The 15,804-nt window shown below is 39.5% G+C and overlaps 1 protein-coding gene across 3 annotated transcripts in view; it reads left to right on the top strand.

The window, feature by feature from the left end:
• The window catches only part of LRP5 (LDL receptor related protein 5), a gene marked incomplete at its 5' end in the record, with an annotated part of 238,636 nt that overhangs the window by 149,679 nt on the left and 73,153 nt on the right, over positions 1 to 15,804 (top strand). For all 3 annotated transcript variants that reach the window (XM_082318162.1, XM_082318164.1, XM_082318163.1), the window contains 2 exons: positions 3,386 to 3,782; positions 4,302 to 4,473. In XM_082318162.1, the coding sequence (XP_082174288.1) occupies positions 3,386 to 3,782; positions 4,302 to 4,473 (569 nt within the window). The remainder of the gene's footprint in view (positions 1 to 3,385; positions 3,783 to 4,301; positions 4,474 to 15,804) is intronic.

The raw sequence follows: 15,804 nt of genomic DNA, 5'->3' as shown, positions 1-15,804 counted from the left end.
ATAATAGAAATTCAGAAGTTAAGATGGATATGAAACTCACAGTGCTGTGGGTGGCTGAACAGCACTGAACAGTGAACAGTGCTGCTCACTTTTTGAGGCAGTTGAGCTAAAATAATTTAAAATTAATTTATAATTTAAAACTCTTCTGTGTTTATAGAGCACTTGGGTGACTAGATACGTCCTCCTTTCCATGTTGAGTTTTGAGCCTGAATTTTTACTTAACTTGCACTAAATAGGAGGTTTTATTTTGACTTCCACAAGTGAAATACTTCAGAAACACAGAAGCAAGACATAAAACTTTGTTACATGAGGTATTTTTCTGCTGTAGTTGCTATGCTGTTGTAGCTTGTGCTCTGCCCTCCGCAGTTGCAGATCAGTGTCCTGGTTTGCAGGTGCTCTCTCTAACAGTGATTTTTTTTCCCCGTTGGCTATTAAGGTGTAATTTGAATTTGCATTAGAAAATCAAACGTTTTCTGTGTGTTTAAATGTATTAAGAAATAGGACCTTTTTCCTGTAAAGAGACTATTTGGTGGTGGACAGTCTGTACTGTTGGAGGTAATATGGAGGTAATATAAATCCATATATAATATAACCTGGGTTCCTTTTAATTTTTGCTGTTGTCAAGTTAACATGCACTGGGCAAACCAGTGTCTGTCTGGTGACACTGTAAGTTCTTTGGAGATGTTAATGTCAGAAAAAAACAAGTACGTTTAATACTTAGCACTATGGGACTTGGTACCAGTTAAGTACTTCTAACAAAATGTCAACACAAATAAGTTAATGAAACAAGAGATCTAAAAGCCCTTCTATTTGAAGAGGCTTCGTAAAAATACAATTTTTAACACTGCATACGTCAGTTTTAAATACAACCCTTCTACTATTTTGAAGATCCTCCCTTTCTGCTTAAAGTTTGATTCTCTCCATATTGTCTTGGTTTTGACCCATTTTCTAATCCAGAGATGTCAGCGTAGCCCTGAGACTACTGTTCCTGGGATAATCCTTGATGAGAGTGAGAACAGCATCACAGCCTATGGACTGCTTTTGTTCCCGAATAGCTTTTTAAAGTAGCTGTCTGGGAACTGTCTTGCATTTGATGTACTCTGAAGTAGTTAGAGTGAAGTAGTTGACAGTGTCGCTTTTCGTTCATGCTGTTTGCCGTTATATGTAGTTAATCTTTCAAAGATGATTTGTCAGAATATATATCTAGCAAAGAAGCACGGTAGAAGAGGAGGTATAAGCTATGTATTGGACTACTGTCCACCATGGTCTTTTTTAAGAAAATGATTGATTGATTTTTCACTGTTCAGAAGGTAAACCAACATTTTTAAGCATAATGTAAAATATCAAATACTGCTTTAGGTATCCCATTATTTTTATTCCGTAAAGGTGCTAAAATCTGGGAGATTCACCTGGGGCTGTTCCCTTCTCAGCTTGGGCAACAAGTTACTGGTTTTGCTATGTCCAGAGAAGTGACCAGAAGTTTCAAGCATAAGAAACACTTCCTGAAAACCTGTTTTTATTTTGCAGCCTTTGAAGTTAGAAAATCTGTATTAGGGAAATTTGATGGTAGACACGTCTCTTGCTTTGCTGTCAAGAATGTGTGGGCTTTCCCTTCTCCCTTTTCTCCATGTGGTTTTTGAGCTCAAAGTTATTGTTGCTTTCCTTCTACCCAAGCCTTCCCTCAAAGTTTGTTGGTGCAACTGATGCTGTGGTTGTCAAACCTTTTCAGCTAACACTGACTGGAAGAAGCATTCTCTTGCTGGGAGTCCGTCCCCATGCCAGCACAAGTGTTTGTGGAGCTCTGCAGTGAACCAGTCTGGTTGTTAACTAAGGCTGATGGCTTAATTTCTGTTGAGATAGTTTTTGTTTGGATCAGCTCTTTGATTTGCAACACACAGCTGTACTGTTCTTGCATGTGAGAAGGGGTGATACAGAAGTGAGAACAAGCAGCCCATGGCAAGGAGAAGGACAGCACAACTTCATTCAGGAGCTACGGTGACTTGAGGTAGTTCAAAGTGCACATCAAAGTACATCCTCCACGCTGTGTAGCAAACTTGTTTGGGTGATATTACAACACTGCTTTTCTAGATCCTTTCCTTTTATTATACACTTGCAGCCCGAGCACTGTTTCTTTTCAGAGCTTCTGAGATATTATTTGGAGACTAAGCTCTGATTTCCAAACCCAAAAGCAAATAGCAGCACAGTCCAGCTTCCAAAGTGAATGTGAATTTGGTTTTGATGTGCAATAGATTCAACTTCTGAGTTTCCAGAACTCCATATGCATGCCTAGGTGAGAATTATTTCTAGAAGAGTATTCTTAGGATCTGAATTTCTGTTATTTTTGGTGGGCTCAAAAGATATGTCCCTTGTTGGCCATTTTCATTCAATCTGGGCTGTTGTTGGGAACTGGAAGTTACCACCTCCTGCTGGTGTTTGCTGGTCTGAATGAAATGTGACAAGTGACTTTTGTTCTGCTTTCCACTTTTGGAGTGTTGCTAAATGATAAAAACTTCTTGTCCGTTTTCAAACTACACAGCATCGATTTAGTAACAGAGTAGGAAAAAGACACATACTATTGCTTTTTTTGTGCTGAAGCATGCGTGGGTGAATGTGGGGAAAATGTGTTAAGCAATTGGATGTTTTACTGCGTGTCCTGTTTTTGTACTGACAAAAGAAGTTGCCAGAAAGACGACACTGAAGATGCGATTTGTCTTTGCAATGTGCTGCAGGTTGTTGTTTGGCACACTTTCCACAAGCAGTGAAACTTTGCAGTGGGGATGAAGAATAGAGGAGAGAAAAGAACAACAATCCCATTGTCTTAGAATTAGTTTTGCATCAACTTTGGCCAGATGAGAAATACTTGCTGTAGTTGCTACTTGCTTTGTTGTTGGGCTGTCTGGAGCAAATCATTAATGTAATTTGTTTACAAAATACTCAAGTCTTCTGTTAGCCCTTGTCATTTATTATGTAGGGCTTGTGTGTGAAAACCATGTCTAATGCACTGATACAGCTAGTGGGAAGTTTGGCTGAGGTGAGGAATTCTATATAACGTGATGAAATATTTGGACCTACACCCCCCACACCCCCCAGTTTATTTATGTATTTATTTAGATTCTAGATAGAGATTGCTATGTTCCATATTAGTTTAGGAGGCCAGGAGAAAGATGCTGTCATTATGAAATGAGTACCAGCACAAGTAGCTATCGAGAAGAACTGATAACTCCCTGCTCAGACAAGTCTATATTTCAATGAGAGTTTGATATCCTTATTTTAAGGAAATCTCGTCTTCTTATAGTGACAGTGGCAGTTCACAGCCTGCTATGCTGTATTGAAGTGTTCACATCAATAGCAAAGGAAATAATACCATGAATGGCTTTCTCCCCAGGTGCTGAAGAAGTCTTGCTGCTTGCTAGAAGGACTGACTTGAGGAGGATTTCCCTGGATATGCCAGATTTCACTGACATTATTCTGCAGATAGACAATATCAGACACGCAATTGCCATAGACTACGATCCTGTGGAAGGCTACATCTACTGGACTGATGATGATGTTCGGGCAATTCGTCGGGCCTACCTTGATGGCTCTGGAGCACAGACCCTGGTAACCACAGAAATCAACCATCCAGATGGTATTGCTGTGGATTGGGTGGCGAGGAACCTGTACTGGACTGATACTGGAACAGACCGCATTGAAGTGACCCGGTTGAATGGGACATCAAGAAAGATCCTTATCTCAGAAAACCTAGACGAACCTCGAGCAATAGTGCTCAATCCTGTAATGGGGTAAGTTTTGTGTTTATTGATAGCCCTGTGATAGGTCTTTGGATCCAGTTTATGGTCTCCTGAAACTGCAAATCTGCAAATTGGAAGATGATGTGTGTATTATTTGTCAAATGTTCTGGAAATAACTGATTTTCCCTTGCTTCATCCCTTTAATACTGTGTATATAAAAGGTGACTTCTAAATATAGTGTTCTTCAATGAACCTGTACATTGTGTGTTTGGTTGAATTTTCTTTTCTTTGCATCTTCAGTGTTATCATAACTATGAAAGAATTGGGCCACTGCACATTTTCAATAGTTTAATTTATTTAATGCTCAAACTTTGTATTGTCATTGCTGATTACAGTTCGAGTTGGCTTGTTTGCTGCAGTTGGGAAAGCAGAAAGTTAGTAAGTTCTTTCAAAAGCAGGACAGATCTTGACACTTTTTGTCTTGCATGTTACATGCATTGACTGTTTCCCCTCGGTTTTTTTTGTTTGTTTGGTTTTTTTTGTTTTGTTTTTGGTTTTTTTTTTTTACAGCTACATGTATTGGACAGACTGGGGTGAAAGTCCGAAGATAGAATGTGCTTATTTGGATGGCTCAGAAAGGCGAGTTCTGGTGAATACGTCCCTAGGTTGGCCTAATGGCTTGGCACTGGATCTTGAAAAAGACAAGCTTTACTGGGGAGATGCAAAAACAGATAAAATTGAGGTGAGTAATAGAGCCATACTTGGGTGCATTCTTAAAAAACAAGTGCTGTTCTCATGTGCCGCTTTATGTCTTGGATACATTTATCCATTTTTGAGGAGTCTGTTGTTTCATTAATATTAACATTATATTTAGCATAACAAGACATATTTGAGAAGAAAGGAAACACATTCTTTTGCAAGAAATGTTAGTTTGTTATGTCTACACGGCTACAAGTGTAATTTAATTGCTTGAAATCTCAGGTTTTGCCTGAGGCTTTTGCAACAAATTGGGACACTCAGGTACAACCTCTTTAAAAGATGTTTTGACTTGTCTGTGGTGCTTGGAACTAGTATCTAAAATTGCTGCATGTGAAAGACTTGATGCAAGGTTCGTGTACAGGAGAAGGTGGATGTGGGGGCCCTAGAGAGCCATATTTCAGGACCTTAATGATTATGTGGTGTCCAGATGCATGGACAAGAAGGAATTTTTAATGTACTACCTGCTTTGAAAACAATGTAGGCATACTACCTCTGAATTTGAGGGGGGGAGAATCCTCTTCACAATGTTGCATAAACATTTATGACAATGTTTAGTATTTCTTAGTTGTTGAAAGAATGTCTGATAGAACATGGTGTGATTCCCTTATGTCCCCCTTTCTTTGGGAAGAATTTTCTTAAAAATGCAAAAAATTCATCTTGTCTACCTATTTTCAAACACTAGACAAAGTTGGACAAATTATCTGCTCGTTTGTTATGATGTGCTCCCAGGAGTGAGGCAGTGAAGTGTCTCTGGAGATTCACTGCTTTAAATTTAAAATATGGTCAAAGCAGGCATGTGTACTGGTCTAGTCAGGGGCATTGACAATTGCACCGCGGAGGCTCGAGATGTTTCAGTAGACATTCTCCTAAAGAAGATGCCTTTTTTTTCCCCATTGTTTTTGCATTAGTATCCCATGATTAAATCTTAATCTAAAAGAGTAATTGTGCTGCCACAGAAGTGAAACAAGTCTTGGATATCGCTGCAGAGAACCGAGTCCCAAAGCAGTTTCACTCAGAGCAGAAGGTGATAAATAAGAGTTAGAATGAAGGTTTGGGGCAAGGTTTTTTTTTGGGCTTCTGAGCGTGTGTTCATGAGATTCTAAGGTTTCAGTGAATTATTAACGTCAGTATTCAATTGAGAGGAAAGTCAGCAAATTGGTAGAGCTTGTTAAGATTGTGATGTAGAAGGACACATGGCTTTTGTGTAATTAGGAACACTGATCAACAGCCATTTTATACATTTGTTGTGTATGTGTTCATGCAGTTGTGGAAGACCTGTATGTAGTAGCGGGCTTACTTGCACTAGTGTGTCCATTTAATTTGAGACAGCTGACGATATGGATAGAGAATACGGACACAGCCAGATGTTGTGAAGAAGTCTCAGACAGTTACTTAAGATCCTGTTGTGTTCCCCACAACCCTCAGTGCTTAGTTTCTAAATAAAATAGTTGTTTAAGAAGCACATCTGGTTACTGGCCACTTCTGCTCATATTTCTAAGAAGGAAAAATTGGATTTTGAACCTCAATCTAAAGTTGTCATAGTAGGTTATGATTAACCTGAGGGTTTGGATGACAGCATGAGACGTGACCTGAGATCAGGCAAATTCAAAAATTCCTACTGTGTTATCATTAGATCATTAGATTTGTCAGCCAGACAAATAGGCCTTTTTAATGTCTTGTTAAGCTCCAGGTGACCGGTGGCCATAGGTCCCTTGACCTGGTTGTGGTATGTACTTAGTATGAAGTAACTGTTTATCAAGATGTCTGAAGAACAGTTTGAAAATTAAAGGTGCTAAATAATTAGCTCTGAGTATTTTGATTTGAAAAGGGAATTCTCCAGGGAATTTGGATTAGCTTCAAAGTAGGACGAGGGGAATAACTAGCTAATTGAAATAAATTCGTAAAAACAATTGTCAGCCCAGAATGTGAGAGTAAAGACCCAAAAAACTGTTTTTTTTCTGTTGAAAGAAGTAATTAAAAATTTTCTTCCTATGGTATAAGCTAGTTTGTTGAAGTTATGTTTTGACTATACTGTTACAACAGTCTATTTCTGTACCAATACCTAAGAAAAGCAATATAGAAATTTTTTGCATGGTCGTGGCCTGTGAAGTTGATTGAGTTTTCATGTTGCTTGGGGGAGTAGCATATGCAGCATTTTTAGATAAATAAATTTTGAGGAATAACTGTGGTCTCTAAAGGTTTTGCCCTCAGGAGGAGGGGAAGCAAGACTGACTGCTAGCTCCAGAAATGTAACTTCTGTGTTTGGCAGTAGCTAAGTACTGGGCTTGATGACTATCAGAGAGTTCCTGTCCCCCCTTACTTTTCATCCTGCAGGACAAGGAACGTTCCAGATGCCACCTTTTATAGCTGGGACCATAGTTGTGCAATGCATTTCATGGGTTTAAGCGGTCTATGCAGTCTGTCTCTATTGTAAGGCAGCGAAGCCAGCAATACTGTTTGGTTTGGCATCAAAGTTTAGGAAAATCAGAGAAGCCAAAGTAAGGGCTTTTTATTTCCTCAGTTTTCCTTTTGCTTATTATACTTACTTTTTGTGGTTCTCTTCTATTTGCAAAAAGAGAGAGAAGAGGGTGGATCACTTGGTTTTGCAAACAGAAGATATTCTTTACGTGACGTGGATTGTGACATCGCTAGATATGTTGATTCCTATATATTGTGCAACCCTATTTTAATTGTTAGCACAAAGAGTGAAATCTCCATGCTCCTAGCAATGGATTCCACATTTTCTTAGTTTAAAACAGGTGTAAATATTCTAATTTTAAGTCGTCGTGTCGTCGTCCCCCCCCCCCCCTTTTTTTTTTCTTTTTGCACTTTTTATGCTTGGAGTTTACTTTTGTTAGCTATCACGAACAGACTCCTCCTGAGGCTGTATTTACAAATACCTGAATAGGCCCATATGATGGGGAAAAAATCATGTGTGTTTGCCTGCAGTTCTGAACTGTGCTGTGAAGGGGTCTATTGTGGTCCGCTCTGACTGGCACAAGTTAAAACGGCACTGGCATGTTATCAGTAGAAATGGATGTTAGATGTCTACTGCAGAACTACCATTAGAAGACAAATTTTCAGTTTCCATTTTGGAAGATGTGCCACACACGTTTGTATATTCTGCTCACTTGGGAAAGAGCTGTGTGACTTAACCAGTCACTGACAGAGCTCAGATACTGGCCAGTTTGAGATTGGTCTCTAATAGAGCTTATTTTCATTAATACTCTTCTACAAGATGAAAAAAGTGTACTAAGGAAACATTTTCGAAAAAAAGCAAATTGATCTGATGGATTGTATTTCACATTTATTGCTCATCTTGCTATATTTGTAAGCTAACAGTCCTTTCCTGCAAGATTTCTGTGTTTGCGAGGTTCTGTCAATACCCTAGATGTTCCAAATAAGCCATAGTTTGTGCTACTCTGCTGGCTCCAGTACACGTGAAACCTCACTGTATGGTGTATGAGGTGGGGCATTTCCACTTTTACTTGCTGTTGAAGTTACTCGGCGTAAACTCATTCTGTCATGCATGTGTTCTGTTGCAAGGAGCATGCCATTTAAGCGGCTTGCCAATGCAGCTGGTGTCTCGGTGATTTGTTCTGTATGTGTATGTATGTCTGTTGCATCCACAGCTTGTCAGAAACAAAAAACAGCTGATGGCAAGTCAAGGATATGCATTTATATTTTACTCAGCTAGGTCACCTATAGTATATTAGGATTTTTCTTTTTCCCAGTAAACACCTAAAACTACCTTGAAACATGTTACTGGATAAATTTAGTTTGTGTTAACACCTAAAACCAGCATAGCATAGGTGGGATAGTAACTGTAAGCTGTAACTCTATTTTGTAACTCATTAGGTAGCAAAAAAAAAAAAAAAAAAAAAAAGGGTTGATGAAGTTTTGGGTGGTTTACTCTGTTGCTACACTGCAAGGAGAGAGTTCTTGCTTCATCTAAAATGGCATTCAGATTTATGTGGAGTGCTCCTGAAGGAGGAAGACTTCAACCAACTGGAGGGCCCCTGCGCCGTTCGGAAAGTGGCACTCTGCAGCTGCACTCTACTGCAGAAGGCAAAGAAGGTGGCATGTGGACCACTGTGTGCTGGCTTGTATGCGCTGAAGATGGGAGGCCGAAAAGCTGTTAGATGGTAATAGAGAGGGACAGTGGCTGGGTCAGTATATTGCTGTGCATTGGAGTAGTTGACTGTTAGGGTGCATCCTCCCATCACCTTCTTTTCAGAGCAATTAGTTTCTCTTGGGCTTTTGCAGTGCTGTCACTTGACGGTTTTCTCATCTGAAAACTGCAGTCCCAGATTTCCTGAAGCAACTGGAAATTTTCTGGAGACCAAAGATCTGCAAAAGGCATAAGGTAAAGGAGAAAATTCCCATCTCTACTGTTTTCCTCTATCCATCTACTTTCACCTGCCTTAAAGCGTCCCAGCTCACTGTGTAGAAATTGCAAAATAGGATAAACTGGAACCATTATATACATCTACTACTGTGCAGAGCGTGGCTGGACTTAAAGCCTGTCAGGGAAGAAGCAATATTACGACTGATGCCCGATAATGTAAAAGGTGCACTGTTCAGGCTTTTCTGTAGCTTGCTGATGACCAGCTTGTAGAAGAGAATTGCTTTCATCACATAGCATGTCTTCAACCGCTTTCCATATAGAAAAAAAACAAGAGTGAATATAGCTTGTGCATATTTGTGCGTACCTCTGCTTGGTATTCTCCTCTGGTTGCTGGTGTTTTAGATCTGCAGGGAGTCATCTTACTCTCCCTGGGAAGGCCTGTTCATATATGAAGTTCTTAAACAGTGACTGAAATTTGTACAGCTTAGAAATTTGAAGACATCTGTCCTATTTGTGCTGGACCTCGGGTTTGAAATGTACTGTAAATGTCTCTGGTTTGGTTTTTATGTTTGTTTGGTTTGGGGGTGGTTTTGTTTGGTTTTGGTAACACATTCTGACATTACTTTTGCGTGCGCTCTTCCACAATTGGAAGAGAAATGCTGCAGAGCTGTTGAGGGTACCAAGCAGCATCCTGTACCAGGAGAGTATGTTCTTATTTGTGCATGTTAAACGTCATGGGGTGAAAACAGCAGTTACCCTTTCCTAGCAAAAACCCTTTCCTAACCTTTCCATCTGCAGCATTCAGCTGCAACACAAAGGGCCCAGTTACTTCACAAGCAGTTTGCATCCTGAAGAAACCATTTGGCAAGGCTTGTCAAAATTTTGCGTGACAGGAGCCTATGGGGCTTTCGCTGCAAATTTGGCACCCTGTGGTAACATGGTTCCCAGCTTTTAATTTATTTTTTTAATTAGTTTGGCAAAATATACAGCAAGGAAAAATATATAGCAAATTTTGGGTTGTGTCTGTTGAAATCATGTGTTTGTCCGTGCGGCTTCAGCTACGAGTAAGGGGCATGGATTAACCCAACTGAGCTCTGGATTTTACTGACAGAGAAAAGGTACTTTCCAGGAACAAACAGCAGATTAATGAGGATTACAGGGTTCCAGCAGAGAGAGAAGCAAAGACCCAATGGCATCCACGTGTAGAGTTTCCTAATTCTCCTTAAAAACAATTTTGTGGTTAGCCAGGTTTTCCTATGTATTATGTCTTCAGCATTTGCTTAAAGTGCCTAAGGTATAATTGCATAATGAGCAATTACTGAATTCTCAGGTGCCTGTTATTATGTATGCATCTCACTTAAGTTTGTGCAATATTCTTGGAATAAATGTTATGCAGACTATCCCTTCTGGCAGCTTCCCCCCGTCCCCCCACTTCCCCTCTATTGACATATGTCCTTCATTTGTCTTTGTAGAAGACTCATAATTATGTACAGTAATTCTTTGCAAGTTTGTAGAGTGTTTAAGTCTGAAGTGTAAGTCAGCACCAGATGACAATCCTGGAGTTCACTGAAAAAATTTTCCAAGATGCAGTTATGTGGGCTGTCCTTGAAATTTGAGGAAACAATCTTTGTAATTAGTTTGTTGTTGATTACATTCTGCATAAATAGTGACAAATGACATTTGGAACAATTTGCTACTTAAATGGGAGTAGGCTTTGCGGAAGTCAGTTGTACTGGGGAGAAAAATTAACAACTAAACTAATTTAAGGCTGCTTTTTCTAAACAAGTCCAAGAATACTTCAAATATTACACTTTGTTTTCCAGTTGCTTGACCTAAAAAATGCAATATTTAATTTATACATGAGATGTTTTCTCATAACCAATACATTTTTGTGCGTGTGTTTCTTTGCATTGGCATTTTTCACTGAAGGATTAAAAAGACTATGTAGTGTAATAAACCACTTGGGAGATATTCTGGACTGATTTACTGAAACAGGCAAATCTCATAGAGAGAACAACTAATTTAAACTTATCACCACATGCTAGTTAGATACAAAAACCTCAAAGCCTCATTTTTCTATAAATATAAGTGTATTTCAGAAGACCTAGTTTATATTAATGTAAATAATCCCCACACTGCATATTTATATTAATACATGAGAAAAGAAAAGTGAAATGGATATAGAAATAAGAAATACAGGATCTCCTTGATCTAAAGAATAGATAAGTAGATAAACTGTCTAAGTAGACAGCTGCAGTAATAAAATCACTTGATTGATGATAGTGAGGGAGCCTTAATTTCAGTGATTTTTTTGAAACTTCTCAATGACATTTAAATTGATTTAGAACTGTGGCAGAGAAACATCAGCTGATGTAATTGTTAGAAATAAGTTATTAATTGAAGCTTATACTGTGGTCCCTAGATGAAGCATATATACACTATATCCTATACTTTTTGCTTCTGATGCATCGAGAAAGGATAAAATTTACAAATGTGAGTGCTACATATCTAAAGTGATAAGTATCATATTATATTGACATATAATATGTTAATGTTGAATAGCACATGTCAGAATTGGGCTAGCAAACCATATATACATCCCTGCTGTTCATATAGCTCTGTTCAGCAGTGTATTCCTGCAACCTGGGCTGCTCCTTTGAATGTTGCTGTTGGTGCCACTTCTAGTTTTTCTTTTTGTAATGTACTACTCTCCTGCCTGGGATTAAGCTATGTCGTTGGGGGAGTGACATGTGTACCTGTTTGTGGTCATTGGGAAAGTTTTTTTGTTGGAGCGTATGTGGTTTGTAAGCATTATATACCACTATGTTTTTATTAGTTTTAAATATCTGTTAGGCCTCTGTATTGCTGTGTTTTGCTTGAAGAACCAGCAAGCACGAATGCTGTTGTAGGTGGATGGTGTTTTTTTGTTTTACTTGAAGGGAGCTGCTCAGCAAACATTATCGCATGAGAGCTATATTTGTAGCAGTGTCCAAAGACCTGGAGTATAACTATCTTTTAAGGTTCTGAAGGGGAATAATCTATACTAGTGAGCTTGAGACCAAATTTTTACTAGCAGCCAGATAGTCATCGTAGAATGGATAGGAGGAGTCATTTGGAGGAAGGACTGTCTTAAAATGTTGTCACAGGGTTCTGGCAAGTCTGTTAAGACTGATGACAAATTAGTTATGATTGCTTTTCCCAGAGGGACATTGCTGGGGTGGAACACAGGCTTTCTGGGAGGGAAGAGAGCTGGATCTTTTGCTTCAGTGCTTTAATGATGACAATTATATATATCTGTGGAGAGTTACATAAAGAATAAAACAGATTCTCACTAATTCTACAAAATTATATAAAGCCTGACAGGGCTCCTTCAGTGAAAAGGGGGTGTGCACCTTTAGGAAGAAGAAGGAAACCTGGCAGCTAGGGGAAGAGGGTCTTTTATTTTCTCCTCTTCTCTCATCTGCCTGTTGGCTGTTCTGCTTGCACTGTCAGACTCATCACCAGATTTGGAGTCAAGAATAAGCACGTCAGTTCAGACTGGCAGGGAGTGTTAGTGAAGTCTTAACTTCCTCTGCTTTTTTTTGTGTGAACTTGAATTTAGTTTTCTGATCAGGCATATTTGGAATGATCTTTCTTAACTAGTTTGCTACTGTAGTAATGATGTTGCAGTTCATCCAGCCTTGTACACACCAGCCTGTAGCGGGGAACAGGGACTGCTGAGATGACACATGATGATCTGTAATGTTCAGCAGATCAAACTGCTGAGTGATTTCAGATCCTAATGGTTTCTTATGAATTTGAACTCTTCTGGCTGTATTACATGTTTCTAAACCCTAAACTCTGATTCAGGATTTCCTGGTGTGAGACTACCTCTTTCTGGAACACAGAAACATAGGCAGCCTCTACCTGCTAACACACAATGTCCATATCCTGTTTAGGAGCATAGAGCCTTCTAGCTCCACTTCTAATTACAAGATCAAGTTGTCTATATTTTGTTTACTGCTTAATTAGGAATTTCAGTATGTTATTTTATACCTTGCACCACATGAGCTTTGTTCACTTTTAAGAGGACTGTTACCAAGTGTGGTAGCTGCTGAAGAAAGTCAGATCCAGGTTCACAAAATGAGATGCTTTAGCTGATCAGAACATAAGCGTCGCACCTTTCTGCTCTAAGCGATGTAGTAAGGAAGTGTTCACAGAACAGAGAGGCTCATTGACCAAATGGAAGAAGATAAACCTATCAAGGTGAATTCCCTTCTGTCCCTTTTCAGCATTCTGAAATAGCTACCAGGTGATCTGAGCCCTGAGCAAGAGAAAGGTATGACAGCGTTGAAGAGGAAAGCGTTTCATATAAGGGACACATCCGAACTTTGGCCAGTTCCATCCTGTGTTCAATAGTGCTCTTGGAGATACATATAATTTTCCATTCTTCAGCAGTCTTGAGTAAAACTTTTTCTGCCGTTCCAGATGAGATGGGATGGGGTGTGCCTCTGCAGGTGGATGATGACCTAGCCTGAATTAGCCTTGTCTTTATCACCTTTTGGCTGAAATGCAGCAGCCCAATAGACAGGGGTGTGGAGGCTTCAGTCCTCAAGGCAAATGTCCTGGATCAAAAACATTGTACCATGTCTCCTCAGCAGCATGTGGTGCCATGAGCATATTCCTAGTTCTTTAAGCTGAGATTTCTCAGATAACTTCAAATAAAATTCAAGACTCCAGTTCTTTTCTTCATGACCTAGGTCATGCATATGGAAAAGGCAGCTACATGTCTGAAGTGAAGACTGCTGTCTGGGGTACTGTTGAGCATAAATGGATTTTCTACAATAAAGCCGAATCTTTTCTCTAGTAAGGATAGTTTTTTCTTAAGGGTTGTGCTGAGATACTGGATTAACCTCCCCTCCTCCCCCCTTTCCCCAATTTCCAGGAACTAAAAAACATCAAAAAGTTTAGTACTCTGTTCCAAGTGCAAGGTTCATATTAGTTGACCTTGCCTTCAGCATCGTAAATAATCAGAAATGTTTGTCTGTAAAGAAGTAAAGCAAAACCCCATTGTGTGGAAGCAGTTGCAGCATGGGCTTCTTGTCCCAAGTAGAGGATACAGGAGATGATGTAGCCTGTGTTAGTCATGCCACTTAATGTGCTAATAGAAAACTCTCACATAATGATTTGATTGAATGACCCTCCATAGGATGCTCTTGATTAGGCATTCTCCCAAACTTTTATATGCCCAGCTTGATACTGTATCCATTAGCTTCAAAGTGAAAAATCCACAAATACTGGCAGCTGCCAGTTTAAATACTTCTTTGAGTTTTTCCAGAGTGGAATCTGTACCAGTATGAACTTATTTTCATCTGTAACAATTCATGATTTATTAGGGTTGCTGTATAGTCATAAAGACCTCTAAATCTTGTCGATTTTCCAGGGACTATATTGTTTTGTACTACTTTTTTTTCAAAGGGACGACTTAAAAAACAAGCAACTGACAGACAGCTTCTAAATTTGGTCTTTGTGGAGTGCTCAGGAATTACTTTTCTATGTGCAGCTTTTGCTATATTTATCAAGAGGACATCCTGAGGATGTATTAAACTACAAAGTTGAAGAATTATTTGAGTGTTACATGCTTGAGGCTCTCCTTTCTCCCTGAAGAATTATTTTACGCTATCTGGTATCAAATCACCCTTTTCTGCTTGCTAGGGAGAGAATTCTGCTTTACTTCCCTTGCTGGGATCAACTTCCTGTATTTAAAAGAGAGATTTTGTATTGAGTGGTACGAAGGCTTCTGTACCTATGAAGTGTGGAAATGGTCCCCCCTTTATGAGAATCTGATATCTTTTCTGGCACAGAATAAGTACGTCTTTTTCCAGTTGTTGAGAAAAAGGTGGCTTCTATGGAAGTTGGAGTAACTTGGAGTATCTTTGTCAGACTAGCAGGTAGGATAGTTAAGAGAGTTTTTATCTTAGTAACTTTCTCAAAGTTAGTTGCTATATTTTTTGCCAATAGCTATGAGGAATTTTCTTTAAATACTATTCCCCTTTTTGCTTTTGTTTTCCTACTTTCTCCTGTTCTCTTCCAAGAATAATACTGAGCTTTGCCATACAGCTTACCTCTGACCTCTAGGGAAGGTGATTTGTGCTGCCCAGGAGTTGTGATCCCATGAATATTGTCTTATAGCAGTGTTGAGAGAGACTTGTTTCTCTGAGACTTTGGAGATAGTTGTGTCAGTATGCGCAGTGTTCCTATCAGGTAGGTTGGTTTGTCACCGTAGTTTGGAAACTAACTTTTCACTGGGAAAAAGTCCTTCCCCTGCTGTTTTGGAAGGAAAGTATTGGAGATACCTGACCCTTCAGTGTCTGGAACTCTCTTTCTTGTATGTAATCCTTTGAACGCACTGGGGAGGACACTGCACCCTTCTTGGTGTTTAGTGGCCTTAGGTGTGAGCTTTTCAAATGAAGTACACAGAGTTTGTGCCACAAAGACAAATTCTATCTACCTTCTAGTTCAGCTCTGTTGGGTTTTTTAAGGGTTCTGCATTGGTGATGGTATTTCACAGCACCGCAGAAGATAATGTTGGAAAGCACCAGCTGGATTGTCTTGAGCAATGCTGGGAGGGCAGGTGGTGGTACCACACGTGCCTATCGGCAGAAATTTCTGCAACATTTGGTTGTGAAACATGTGACCCTGGATGCTGTTAGAAACAGGAGACCTGACATGGGCTGGCCTGATGGGGTTCCTGTGTTTCTGAAGAACACACGCTAAAAATAGAGGTGTAGAACTTGCTTTTCGTGCCACGTCTTATTAGTAAAATTTTGAAAGCTGTCAGTACCGTTTCTAGACTCGTATCATCCAGCCCTAATGAGAAAGAAATCTAACAGACATACATGACAGCCACCACCAGCCTACCCTAGTTCTCCCAAGATTGCCTGCAATGGTGGGAACTTTTTCTGATAAATGTCAGTAGTGTAGATG

The sequence above is a fragment of the Platalea leucorodia genome (genome assembly GCF_965183815.1).
Source record: "Platalea leucorodia genome assembly, chromosome: 7".
Lineage (NCBI taxonomy): Eukaryota > Metazoa > Chordata > Aves > Pelecaniformes > Threskiornithidae > Platalea > Platalea leucorodia.
This window is presented reverse-complemented; position numbering and strand designations above follow the sequence as displayed.